Source organism: Oncorhynchus gorbuscha, linkage group LG16 (assembly GCF_021184085.1).
Source record: "Oncorhynchus gorbuscha isolate QuinsamMale2020 ecotype Even-year linkage group LG16, OgorEven_v1.0, whole genome shotgun sequence".
NCBI classification, from domain to species: Eukaryota; Metazoa; Chordata; class Actinopteri; order Salmoniformes; family Salmonidae; genus Oncorhynchus; species Oncorhynchus gorbuscha.
In genome coordinates, this window is record NC_060188.1 from 100,237,131 (window position 1) to 100,252,136 (window position 15,006).

The window sequence follows — 15,006 nt, forward strand, 5'->3', positions numbered from 1 at the left end:
ATAGGATGGTATGTAGACAGTAGTTATATAGGATGGTGTGTATAGACAGTAGTTATATAGGATGGTGTGTATAGACAGTAGTTACATAGGGTGGTGTGTATATACAGTAGTTATATAGGGTGGTGTGTATAGACAGTAGTTATATAGGCCGGTGTGTATAGACAGTAGTTATATAGGGTGGGGTGTATAGACAGTAGTTATTCAGGATGGTGTGTATAGACAGCAGTTATACAGGATGGTGTGTATAGACAGTAGTTATATAGGATGGTGTGTATAGACAGTAGTTATATAGGATGTTGTGTATAGACAGTAGTTATATAGGATGGTGTGTATAGACATTTTTATCCAGGATGGTGTGTACAGACAGTAGTTATATAGGATGGTGTGTATAGACAGTAGTTATATAGGATGGTGTGTATAGACAGTAGTTATATAGGATGGTGTGTATAGACAGTAGTTATATAGGGCGGTGTGTATAGACAGTTATATATTGGGTGGTGTGTATAGACAGTAGTTATATAGGGTGGTGTGTATAGACAGTAGTTATATAGGGGATGGTGTGTATAGACAGTAGTTATTCAGGATGGTGTGTATAGACAGTAGTTATATAGGATGGTGTGTATAGACAGTAGTTATATAGCATGGTGTGTATAGAATGTAGTTATATATTGGGTGGTGTGTATAGACAGTAGTTATATAGCATGGTGTGTATAGAATGTAGTTATATAGGATGGGTTAGGGTTAGTATAGACAGTAGTTATATAGGATGGTGTGTATAGACAGTAGTTATATAGGATGGGTTAGGGTTAGACAGTATAGACAGTAGTTATACAGGATGGTGTGTATAGACAGTAGTTATATAGGATGGGTTAGGGTTAGACAGTATAGACAGTAGTTATACAGGATGGTGTGTATAGACAGTAGTTATATAGGATGGGTTAGGGTTAGACAGTATAGACAGTAGTTATATAGGATGGGTTAGGTTAGGACAGTATAGACAGTAGTTATATAGGATGGTTAGGGTTAGACAGTAGTTATATAGGATGGGTTAGGGTTAGACAGTAGTTATATAGGATGGGTTAGGGTTAGACAGTATAGACAGTAGTTATTCAGGATGGTGTGTATAGACAGCAGTTATACAGGATGGTGTGTATAGACAGTAGTTATATAGGATGGTGTGTATAGACAGTAGTTATATAGGATGGTGTGTTATATATAGACAGTAGTTATATAGGATGGTGTGTATAGACAGTAGTTATATAGGATGGTGTGTATAGACATTTTTATCCAGGATGGTGTGTACAGACAGTAGTTATATAGGATGGTGTGTATAGACAGTAGTTATATAGGATGGTGTGTATAGACAGTAGTTATATAGGATGGTGTGTATAGACAGCAGTTATACAGGATGGTGTGTATAGACAGTAGTTATTGGGTGGTGTGTATAGACAGTAGTTATATAGGGTGGTGTGTATAGACAGTAGTTATATAGGGGTGGGGGATGTATATAGACAGTAGTTATTCAGGATGGTGTGTATAGACAGTAGTTATATAGGATGGTGTGTATAGACAGTAGTTATATAGCATGGTGTGTATAGAGTAATGTGTTATATAGCATGGTGTGTATAGACAGTAGTTATATAGGGTGGTGTGTATAGACAGTTATATATTGGGTGGTGTGTATAGACAGTAGTTATATAGGGTGGTGTGTATAGACAGTAGTTATATAGGGTGGTGTGTATATACAGTAGTTATGTAGGATGGTGTGTGTAGACAGTAGTTATATAGGGTGGTGTGTATAGACAGTTATATATTGGGTGGTGTGGTTAGACAGTAGTTATATAGGGTGGTGTGTATAGACAGTAGTTATATAGGGTGGTGTGTATAGACAGTAGTTATATAGGATGGTGTGTTTAGACATTTTTTTCCAGGATGGTGTGTATAGACAGTAGTTATATAGGGTGGTGTGTATAGACAGTAGTTATATAGGGCAGTGTGTATAGACAGTAGTTATATAGGGCGGTGTGTATAGACAGTAGTTATATAGGGTGGTGTGTATAGACAGTAGTTATATAGGGTGGTGTGTATAGACAGTAGTTATGTAGGATGGTGTGTGTAGACAGTAGTTATATAGGGTGGTGTGTATAGACAGTTATATATTGGGTGGTGTGGTTAGACAGTAGTTATATAGGGTGGTGTGTAGACAGTAGTTATACAGTAGTTATATAGGGTGGTGTGTATAGACAGTAGTTATATAGGATGGTGTGTATAGACAGTAGTTATATAGGATGGTGTGTATAGACAGTAGTTATATAGGATGGTGTGTTTAGACATTTTTATCCAGGATGGTGTGTATAGACAGTAGTTATATAGGGTGGTGTGTATAGACAGTAGTTATATAGGGCGGTGTGTATAGACAGTAGTTATATAGGGTGGTGTGTATAGACAGTAGTTATATAGGGTGGTGTGTATAGACAGTAGTTATATAGGGTGGTGTGTATAGACAGTAGTTATATAGGATGGTGTGTGTAGAATGTAGTTATATATTGGGTGGTGTATATAGACAGTAGTTATATAGGATGGTATGTAGACAGTAGTTATATAGGATGGTGTGTATAGACAGTAGTTACATAGGGTGGTGTGTATAGACAGTAGTTATATAGGGTGGTGTGTATAGACAGTAGTTATATAGGTGGTGTGTATAGACAGTAGTTATATAGGCCGGTGTGTATAGACAGTAGTTATATAGGGTGGGGTGTATAGACAGTAGTTATTCAGGATGGTGTGTATAGACAGCAGTTATACAGGATGGTGTGTATAGACAGTAGTTATATAGGATGGTGTGTATAGACAGTAGTTATATAGGATGTTGTGTATAGACAGTAGTTATATAGGATGGTGTGTATAGACATTTTTATCCAGGATGGTGTGTACAGACAGTAGTTATATAGGATGGTGTGTATAGACAGTAGTTATATAGGATGGTGTGTATAGACAGTAGTTATATAGGATGGTGTGTATAGACAGTAGTTATATAGGATGGTGTGTATAGACAGTTATATATTGGGTGGTGTGTATAGACAGTAGTTATATAGGGTGGTGTGTATAGACAGTAGTTATATAGGGTGGGGTGTATAGACAGTAGTTATTCAGGATGGTGTGTATAGACAGTAGTTATATAGGATGGTGTGTATAGACAGTAGTTATATAGCATGGTGTGTATAGAATGTAGTTATATATTGGGTGGTGTGTATAGACAGTAGTTATATAGCATGGTGTGTATAGAATGTAGTTATATAGGATGGGTTAGGGTTAGACAGTATAGACAGTAGTTATACAGGATGGTGTGTATAGACAGTAGTTATATAGGATGGGTTAGGGTTAGACAGTATAGACAGTAGTTATACAGGATGGTGTGTATAGACAGTAGTTATATAGGATGGGTTAGGGTTAGACAGTATAGACAGTAGTTATACAGGATGGTGTGTATAGACAGTAGTTATATAGGATGGTAGTTATATAGGATGGTTAGGGTAGACAGTATAGACAGTAGTTATATAGGATGGGTTAGGGTTAGACAGTATAGACAGTAGTTATATAGGATGGTTAGGGTTAGACAGTAGTTATATAGGATGGGTTAGGGTTAGACAGTAGTTATATAGGATGGGTTAGGGTTAGACAGTATAGACAGTAGTTATATAGGATGGGTTAGGGTTAGACAGTAGACAGTAGTTATATAGGATGGGTTAGGGTTAGACAGTATAGACAGTAGTTATATAGGATGGGTTAGGGTTAGACAGTATAGACAGTAGTTATATAGGATGGGTTAGGGTTAGACAGTATAGACAGTAGTTATATAGGATGGGTTAGGGTTAGACAGTATAGACAGTAGTTATATAGGATGGTGTGTATAGACATTTTTATCCAGGATGGTGTGTATAGACAGTAGTTATTCAGGATGTTGTGTATAGACAGTAGTTATATAGGATGGTGTGTATAGACAGTAGTTATACAGGATGATGTGTATAGACAGTATAGACAGTAGTTATATATTGGCTGGTGTGTATAGACAGTAGTTATATATGATGGTATGTAGACAGTAGTTATATAGGATGGTGTGTATAGACAGTAGTTATATAGGGTGGTGTGTATAGACAGTAGTTATATAGGATGGTGTGTATAGACAGTAGTTATATAGGATGGTGTGTATAGACAGTAGTTATATAGCATGGTGTGTATAGAATGTAGTTATATAGGGTGGTGTGTATAGACAGTAGTTATATAGGGTGGTGTGTATAGACAGTAGTTATTCAGGATGTTGTGTATAGACAGTAGTTATATAGGATGGTGTGTATAGACAGTAGTTATACAGGATGATGTAGTTATAGACAGTAGTTATATATTGGCTGGTGTGTATAGACAGTAGTTATATATGATGGTATGTAGACAGTAGTTATATAGGATGGTGTGTATAGACAGTAGTTATATAGGGTGGTGTGTATAGACAGTAGTTATATAGGATGGTGTGTATAGACAGTAGTTATATAGGATGGTGTGTATAGACAGTAGTTATATAGCATGGTGTGTATAGAATGTAGTTATATAGGGTGGTGTGTATAGACAGTAGTTATATAGGGTGGTGTGTATAGACAGTAGTTATTCAGGATGGTGTGTATAGACAGTAGTTATATAGGATGGTGTGTATAGACAGTAGTTATATAGGGTGGTGTGTATAGACAGTAGTTATATAGGGCGGTGTGTATAGACAGTTATATATTGGGTGGTGTGTATAGACAGTAGTTGTATAGGGTGGTGTGTATAGACAGTAGTTATATAGGGTGGGGTGTATAGACAGTAGTTATTCAGGATGGTGTGTATAGACAGTAGTTATATAGGATGGTGTGTATAGACAGTAGTTATATAGCATGGTGTGTATAGAATGTAGTTATATATTGGGTGGTGTGTATAGACAGTAGTTATATAGCATGGTGTGTATAGAATGTAGTTATATAGCATGGTGTGTATAGACAGTAGTTATATAGGGTGGAGTGTATAGACAGTTATATATTGGGTGGTGTGTATAGACAGTAGTTATATAGGGTGGTGTGTATAGACAGTAGTTATATAGGGTGGTGTGTATATACAGTAGTTATGTAGGATGGTGTGTGTAGACAGTAGTTATATAGGGTGGTGTGTATAGACAGTTATATATTGGGTGGTGTGGTTAGACAGTAGTTATATAGGGTGGTGTGTATAGACAGTAGTTATATAGGGTGGTGTGTATAGACAGTAGTTATTCAGGATGGTGTGTATAGACAGTAGTTATATAGGATGGTGTGTATAGACAGTAGTTATATAGGATGGTGTGTTTAGACATTTTTATCCAGGATGGTGTGTATAGACAGTAGTTATATAGGGTGGTGTGTATAGACAGTAGTTATATAGGGCGGTGTGTATAGACAGTAGTTATATAGGGCGGTGTGTATAGACAGTAGTTATATAGGGTGGTGTGTATAGACAGTAGTTATATAGGATGGTGTGTTTAGACATTTTTATCCAGGATGGTGTGTATAGACAGTAGTTATATAGGGTGGTGTGTATAGACAGTAGTTATATAGGGTGGTGTGTATAGACAGTAGTTATATAGGGTGGTGTGTGTAGACAGTAGTTATATAGGATGGTGTGTATAGACAGTAGTTATATAGGATGGTGTATAGACAGTATAGACAGTAGTTATATAGGATGGTGTGTGTAGAATGTAGTTATATATTGGGTGGTGTATATAGACAGTAGTTATATAGGATGGTATGTAGACAGTAGTTATATAGGATGGTGTGTATAGACAGTAGTTATATAGGATGGTGTGTATAGACAGTAGTTACATAGGGTGGTGTGTATATACAGTAGTTATATAGGGTGGTGTGTATAGACAGTAGTTATATAGGCCGGTGTGTATAGACAGTAGTTATATAGGGTGGGGTGTATAGACAGTAGTTATTCAGGATGGTGTGTATAGACAGCAGTTATACAGGATGGTGTGTATAGACAGTAGTTATATAGGATAGTTATATAGGATGGTGTGTATAGACAGTAGTTATATAGGATGGTGTGTATAGACAGTAGTTATATAGGATGGTGTGTATAGACAGTAGTTATATAGGATGGTGTGTATAGACATTTTATATCCAGGATGGTGTGTATAGACAGTAGTTATATAGGATGGTGTGTATAGACAGTAGTTATATAGGATGGTGTGTATAGACAGTAGTTATATAGGGTGGTGTGTATAGACAGTAGTTATATAGGGCGGTGTGTATAGACAGTTATATATTGGGTGGTGTGACAGTAGTTATATAGACAGTAGTTATATAGGATGGTGTGTATAGACAGTAGTTATATAGGATGGTGTGTATAGACAGTAGTTATTCAGGATGGTGTGTATAGACAGTAGTTATATATTGGGTGGTGTGTATAGACAGTAGTTATATAGCATGGTGTGTATAGAATGTAGTTATATAGCATGGTGTGTATAGACAGTAGTTATATAGGGTGGTGTGTATAGACAGTTATATATTGGGTGGTGTGTATAGACAGTAGTTATATAGGGTGGTGTGTATAGACAGTAGTTATATAGGGTGGTGTGTATATACAGTAGTTATGTAGGATGGTGTGTGTAGACAGTAGTTATATAGGGTGGTGTGTATAGACAGTTATATATTGGGTGGTGTGGTTAGACAGTAGTTATATAGGGTGGTGTGTATAGACAGTAGTTATATAGGGTGGTGTGTATAGACAGTAGTTATATAGGATGGTGTGTTTAGACATTTTTTTCCAGGATGGTGTGTATAGACAGTAGTTATATAGGGTGGTGTGTATAGACAGTAGTTATATAGGGCAGTGTGTATAGACAGTAGTTATATAGGGCGGTGTGTATAGACAGTAGTTATATAGGGTGGTGTGTATAGACAGTAGTTATATAGGGTGGTGTGTATAGACAGTAGTTATATAGGATGGTGTGTGTAGAATGTAGTTATATATTGGGTGGTGTATATAGACAGTAGTTATATAGGATGGTATGTAGACAGTAGTTACATAGGGTGGTGTGTATATACAGTAGTTATATTGGGTGGTGTGTATAGACAGTAGTTATATAGGCCGGTGTGTATAGACAGTAGTTATATAGGGTGGGGTGTATAGACAGTAGTTATTCAGGATGGTGTGTATAGACAGTAGTTATACAGGATGGTGTGTATAGACAGTAGTTATATACGATGGTGTGTATAGACAGTAGTTATATAGGATGGTGTGTATAGACAGTAGTTATATAGGATGGTGTGTATAGACATTTTTATCCAGGATGGTGTGTACAGACAGTAGTTATATAGGATGGTGTGTATAGATAGTAGTTATATAGGATGGTGTGTATAGACAGTAGTTATATATGATGGTGTGTATAGACAGTAGTTATATATGATGGTGTGTATAGACAGTAGTTATATAGGATGGTGTTTATAGACAGTAGTTATATAGGATGGTGTGTATAGATAGTAGTTATATAGGATGGTGTGAATAGACAGTATAGAAAGTAGTTATATACGATGGTGTGTATAGACAGTAGTTATACAGGATGGTGTGTTTAGACAGTAGTTACATAGGGTGGTGTGTATATACAGTAGTTACATAGGGTGGTGTGCATATACAGTAGTTATATAGGGTGGTGTGTATAGACAGTAGTTATATAGGGTGGTGTGTATAGACAGTAGTTATATATGGTGGGGTGTATAGACAGTAGTTATATAGGATGGTGTGTATAGACAGTAGTTATATAGGATGGTGTGTATAGACAGTAGTTATTCAGGATGGTGTGTATAGACAGTAGTTATATATGATGGTGTGTATAGACATTTTTATCCATGATGGTGTGTATAGACAGTAGTTATATAGGATGGTGTGTATAGACAGTAGTTATATAGGATGGTGTGTATAGATAGTAGTTATATAGGATGGTGTGTATAGACAGTATAGATAGTAGTTATATAGGATGGTGTGTATAGACAGTATAGATAGTAGTTATATAGGATGGTGTGTATAGATAGTAGTTATATAGGATGGTGTGTATAGACAGTAGTTATATAGGATGGTGTGTATAGACAGTATAGATAGTAGTTATATAGGATGGTGTGTATAGACAGTATAGATAGTAGTTATATAGGATGGTGTGTATAGACAGTATAGATAGTAGTTATATGTAACGGCGTTCTTCAGTTGAAAGAAGAGAGTCAGACCAAAATGCAGCGTGTAGGTTACTCATGACTTTAATGAATGAAAACGGTACATGAAATAACTGATATAAGAAAACAACAAACGAATCGTGTAACTAATTACAGCCTATCTGGTGACTACAACACAGAGACAGGAACAAACACGGAGCTGTGAGGGGAACGGCACCTCAGTACCTCCAGGCTCTGATCAGGCCCTACACCCAAACAAGGGCACTGCGTTCATCCACCTCTGGCCTGCTCGCCTCCCTACCACTGAGGAAGTACAGTTCCCGCTCAGCCCAGTCAAAACTGTTCGCTGCCCTGGCCCCCCAATGGTGGAACAAACTCCCTCACGACGCCAGGACAGCGGAGTCAATCACCACCTTCCGGAGACGCCTGAAACCCCACCTCTTTAAGGAATACCTAGGATAGGATAAGTAATCCTTCTCACCCCCTTTAAGATTTAGATGCACTATTGTAAAGTGACTGTTCTACTGGATGTCATAAGGTGAATGCACCAATTTGTAAGTCGCTCTGGATAAGAGCGTCTGCTAAATGACTTAAATGTAAATGTAAATGTAAACACCCACAAAATACAACGCGAACTCAGGCTACCTAAATACGGTTCCCAATCCGAGACAACGAGAATCACCTGACTCCAATTGAGAATCGCCTCAGGCAGCCAAGCCTAACTAGACACACCCCTAATCATACACAATCCCAATTAATACAAACCCCAATATGTAACACAACATATAAACCCATGTCACACCTGGCCTACCTAAACATATACCAAAAACACAAAATACAATGACCAAGGCGTGACAGAACACCCCCCTAAGGTGCGGACTCCCGGACGCACCTCAAGAGCATAGGGAGGGTCCGGGTGGGCGTCTGTCCATGGTGGCGGTTCTGGCTCGGGACGTGGACCCCACTCCATAAATGTCCTAGTTCCTCCCCTTCGCGTCCTGGGATCATACACCTTCTCCGCCGACCATGGCCTAATAGTCCTCACCCAGATCCCCACATAACTGAAGAGCAGCTCGGGACAGAGGGGCAGCTCGGGACAGAGGGGCAGCTCGGGACAGAGGGGCAGCTCGGGACAGAGGGGCAGCTCGGGACAGAGGGGCAGCTCGGGACAGAGGGGCAGCCCGGGACAGAGGGGCAGCCCGGGACAGAGGGGCAGCCCGGGACAGAGGGGCAGCCGGGACAGAGGGGAAGCCCGGGACTGAGGGGCAGCCCGGGACAGGGGGGCAGCCCGGGACTGAGGGGCAGCTCGGGACAGAAGCAGCCCGGTACAGACGGGAAGCCCGGTACAGAGGGGAAGCCCGGTACTGAGGGGAAGCCCGGTACTGAGGGGAAGCCCAGTACTGAGAGGAAGCCCAGTACTGAGAGGAAGCTCAGTACTGAGAGGAAGCTCAGGCAGGTAGTAGGCTCCGGTAAATCCTGGCTGGCTGGTGGAACTGGATGATTCAGGTTGTCTGGCCGATCTAGAAGATCTTGGCAGACTGGCACTTCTGGCGGATCCTGGCAGACTGGCGACGCTGGACCGACTGGCGGTGCTGGGCAGACTGGCGGCGTTGGGCAGACTGGGAGCACTGGGCAGACTGGGAGCACTGGGCAGACTGGGAGCACTGGCGGGGCAGACTGGGCAGAAGACTGGGAGCACTGGCGGCGCTGGGCCGCTGGGAGTGGGCCGACTGGGAGCACTGGCCGCGCTGGGCCGACTGGGAGCACTGGCGGCGCTGGACAGACAGGAGACTCCGGCAGGGCAGGAGAGGAGAAAGGCTCTGGCTGCGCTAAACAGGCGGGAGACTCCGGCAGCGCAGGAGAGGAGAAAAGCTCTGGCTGCGCTAAACAGGCGGGAGACTCCGGCAGCGCAGGAGAGGAGAAAAGCTCTGGCTGCGCTAAACAGGCGGAAGACTCCAACAGCGCAGGAGAGGAGAAAAGCGCTGGCTGCGCTGAACAGGCGAGACGCACTGGAGGCCTGGTGCGTGGTGCTGGAACTGTTGGTACTGGCGCGAGGACACGCACAGGAAGCCTGGTGCGGGGAGCTGCTACCGGAGGACTGGTGTGTAGAGGTGACTCTGGATAGACCGGACTGTGCAGGCGCACTGGTGCTCTTGAGCACTGAGCCTGCCCAAGCTTACCTGGCTCGATGCCCACTCTAGCCCGGCCAATAGGAAGGGCTGCTATGTGCCGCAGCTGGCTCTGCACCCGCACTGGAAACACCATGCGCTCCATAGCATAACACGGTGCCTGCCCGGTCTCTCTAGCCCAACGGTGAGCACAGGGAGTATGCGCAGGTCTCCTACCTGGCATAACTATTCTCCCTTCTAGCCTCCCCCCCAATAATTTTTTGGGGCTGTTTTTCCGGTTTTCAACCGCGTCGCCGTGCTGCCTAACTCATACCTACGCCTCTCCGCTTTTCCGCATCTATTTCTTCCTTGGGACGGCGATATTCTCCCGGCTGCGCCCAGGGTCCTTTACCGTCTAGTATCATCTCCCAAGACCAGAAGTCCTCATATTGCTGCTCCTCACAATTAACAGGGAGAGTAGGCTCAGGTCTGACTCCTGACTCAGCCACTCTCTCTCTGCGCTCTCCCCCGTTACTTTCGGTTTTCGCTCTGAGTCGCCGTGTTTTCCTCTTAGACTCCATTAGCCTGTAGCCCTCTTCGCACTGCTGAAGCAAATCCCAGGCGGGCTCCTGCACTCGCTCTGGGTCGGCCGCCCACCTGTCGATTTCTTCCCACGTCGTATAATCCATGCTTCTGTTGTCCATAACGTCCTCCTTTAGCTCCTGCCAGTTTACACACTGCTCGGTCTGTGAGTGGTGGGTGTTTCTGTAACGGCGTTCTTCTGTTGAAAGAAGAGAGTCAGACCGAAATGCAGCGTGTAGGTTACTCATGACTTTAATGAATGAAAACGGTACATGAAATAACTGATATAAGAAAACAACAAACGAAACGTGAAACTAATTAGAGCCTATCTGGTGACTACAACACAGAGACAGGAACAAACACCCACAAAATACAACGCGAACTCAGGCTACCTAAATACGGTTCCCAATCCGAGACAACGAGAATCACCTGACTCCAATTGAGAATCGCCTCAGGCAGCCAAGCCTAACTAGACACACCCCTAATCATACACAATCCCAATTAATACAAACCCCAATACGAAACACAACATATAAACCATGTCACACCCTGGCCTACCCAAACATATAGGATGGTGTTTATAGACATTGGTTATATAGGATGGTGTGTATAGACAGTAGTTATATAGGATGGTGTGTATAGACAGTAGATATATAGGATGGTGTGTATAGACATAGATAGTAGTTAAATAGGATGGTGTGTGTTGACAGTATAGAAAGTAGTTATATAAGATGGTGTGTATAGACAGTAGTTATATAGGATGGTGTGTATAGACAGTAGTTATATAGGATGGTGTGTATAGACAGTAGTTATATAGCATGGTGTGTATAGACAGTGTTATCCAGGATGGTGTGTATAGACAGTGGTTATATAGGATGGTGTGTAGACAGTAGTTATATAGCATGGTGTGTATAGAAAGTAGTTATATAGGATGGTGTGTAGACAGTAGTTAATAAGGGTGGTGTGTATAGACAGTAGTTATATATTGGGTGAGGTGTATAGACAGTAGTTATATAGGGTGGTGTGTATAGACAGTAGTTATATAGGGTGGTGTGTATAGACAGTAGTTATATAGGATGGGGTGTATAGACAGTAGTTATATAGGATGGGGTGTATAGACAGTAGTTATATCGGGTGGTGTGTGTAGACAGTAGTTATATATTGGGTTGTGTGTATATACAGCTCTTATCCAGAGCGACTTACATAATCAGTTATGGGCAAGGGCTCAAGGGCTCATCAACATATGTATTAGTGAGCTCAGGGATTCGAACCAGCGACCTTTCAATTACTGGCCCAACGCTTTTAAACACTTGGCCTCGTCTTAACAGCTTGGCTACCTTCTGCCACCAACTGAACTGGAGTGTGAACCTCGTTCATCTTTCAGTCACCCACGTAGGTATATGCTCCTAAAAACCCTTGTATATTATTTGGGGATAGGTCAAATTGACCTGCATGTTACACGCCTGCTTATAAGTGATATACAGGCTCTATTAATTTGAGTTAAGGTACCTTTATTCATGTAGTTTACTACTACTATCACCCTCTGGGGACGGACAGGGGAAGTCTTTAACCTCCTGTCTTCTATCACCCTCTGGGGACGGACAGGGGAAGTCTTTAACCTCCTGTCTTCTATCACCCTCTGGGGACGGACAGGGGAAGTCTTTAACCTCCTGTCTTCTATCACCCTCTGGGGACGGACAGGGGTAGTCTTTAACCTCCTGTCTTCTATCACCCTCTGGGGACGGACAGGGGAAGTCTTTAACCTCCTGTCTTCTATCACCCTCTGGGGACGGACAGGGGAAGTCTTTAACCTCCTGTCTTCTATCACCCTCTGGGGACGGGATGCTTCCTCACCGGGTGTGTGTCTAGTTGGTGGGGTCAGGGTGTGTGTGTAGTTGGTGGGGTCAGGGTTTGTGTGTAGTTGGTGGGGTCAGGGTGTGTGTGTAGTTGGTGGGGTCAGGGTGTGTGTGTAGTTGGTGGGGTCAGGGTTTGTGTGTAGTTGGTGGGGTCAGGGTGTGTGTGTAGTTGGTGGGGTCAGGGTGTGTGTGTAGTTGGTGGGGTCAGGGTGTAGGTGTAGTTGGTGGCGTCAGGGTGTAGGTGTGGTGGGGGAATCCTTGTGTCTTTTCAGGGACTCTGAAATGTAATCACTATCCTGTATTCATACCTGGCTTTAACCATACGTGATTAGATTACCATACTAGACTAAAACCTGTCTTTAACTGTGTTAGATTACCATACTAGACTAAGACCTGTCTTTAACTGTGTTAGATTACCATACTAGACTAAGACCTGTCTTTAACTGTGTTAGATTACCATACTAGACTAAGACCTGTCTTTAACTGTGTTAGATTACCATACTAGACTAAGACCTGTCTTTAACTGTGTTAGATTACCATACTAGACTAAGACCTGTCTTTAACTGTGTTAGATTACCATACTAGACTAAGACCTGTCTTTAACTGTGTTAGATTACCATACTAGACTAAAACCTGTCTTTAACTGTGTTAGATTACCATACTAGACTAAGACCTGTCTTTAACTGTGTTAGATTACCATACTAGACTAAGACCTGTCTTTAACTGTGTTAGATTACCATACTAGACTAAAACCTGTCTTTAACTGTGTTAGATTACCATACTAGACTAAGACCTGTCTTTAACTGTGTTAGATTACCATACTAGACTAAAACCTGTCTTTAACTGTGTTAGATTACCATACTAGACTAAGACCTGTCTTTAACTGTGTTAGATTACCATACTAGACTAAGACCTGTCTTTAACTGTGTTAGATTACCATACTAGACTAAGACCTGTCTTTAACTGTGTTAGATTACCATACTAGACTAAAACCTGTCTTTACCTGTGTTAGATTACCATACTAGACTAAGACCTGTCTTTAACTGTGTTAGATTACCATACTAGACTAAACCTGTCTTTAACTGTGTTAGATTACCATACTAGACTAAGACCTGTCTTTAACTGTGTTAGATTACCATACTAGACTAAGACCTGTCTTTAACTGTGTTAGATTACCATACTAGACTAAGACCTGTCTTTAACTGTGTTAGATTACCATACTAGACTAAGACCTGTCTTTAACTGTGTTAGATTACCATACTAGACTAAGACCTGTCTTTAACTGTGTTAGATTACCATACTAGACTAAGACCTGTCTTTAACTGTGTTAGATTACCATACTAGACTAAGACCTGTCTTTAACTGTGTTAGATTACCATACTAGACTAAGACCTGTCTTTAACTGTGTTAGATTACCATACTAGACTAAAACCTGTCTTTAACTGTGTTAGATTACCATACTAGACTAAAACCTGTCTTTAACTGTGTTAGATTACCATACTAGACTAAGACCTGTCTTTAACTGTGTTAGATTACCATACTAGACTAAGACCTGTCTTTAACTGTTTAGTTTCAGATCTTTGAGAATAAAGGAGCAATGATGGGCTAGTTCCAACCCCCTATCCTCACTGCCAGGTAAGTCAGCCTGTTGTATCCTCACTGCCAGGTAAGTCAGCCTGTTCCAACCCCCAGCCTCACTGCCAGGTATGTCAGCCTGTTGTATCCTCACTGCCAGGTAAGACCAGCCTGTTCCAACCCCCATCCTCACTGCCAGGTAAGCCAGCCTGTTCTATCCTCACTGCCAGGTAAGTCAGCCTGTTGTATCCTCACTGCCAGGTAAGTCAGCCTGTTCCAACCCCCATCCTCACTGCCAGGTAAGCCAGCCTGTTCTATCCTCACTGCCAGGTAAGTCAGCCTGTTGTATCCTCACTGCCAGGTAAGCCAGCCTGTTCCAACCCCCATCCTCACTGCCAGGTAAGCCAGCCTGTTGTATCCTCACTGCCAGGTAAGTCAGCCTGTTGTATCCTCACTGCCAGGTAAGTCAGCCTGTTCCAACCCCCATCCTCACTGCCAGGTAAGCCAGCCTGTTGTATCCTCACTGCCAGGTAAGTCAGCCTGTTGTATCCTCACTGCCAGGTAAGCCAGCCTGTTGTATCCTCACTGCCAGGTAAGTCAGCCTGTTGTATCCTCACTGCCAGGTAAGCCAGCCTGTTCTATCCTCACTGCCAG

General features: G+C 41.9%; 1 protein-coding gene across 1 annotated transcript in view; it reads left to right on the top strand.

Annotated features, from left to right (window-relative positions):
- galt (galactose-1-phosphate uridylyltransferase) overlaps nt 1-15,006 on the top strand; it is a 200,408-nt gene that overhangs the window by 116,132 nt on the left and 69,270 nt on the right. The window contains 2 exon segments of the mRNA XM_046306810.1: nt 14,354-14,381; nt 14,523-14,551. Of these exon segments, the coding sequence (XP_046162766.1) occupies nt 14,354-14,381; nt 14,523-14,551 (57 nt within the window).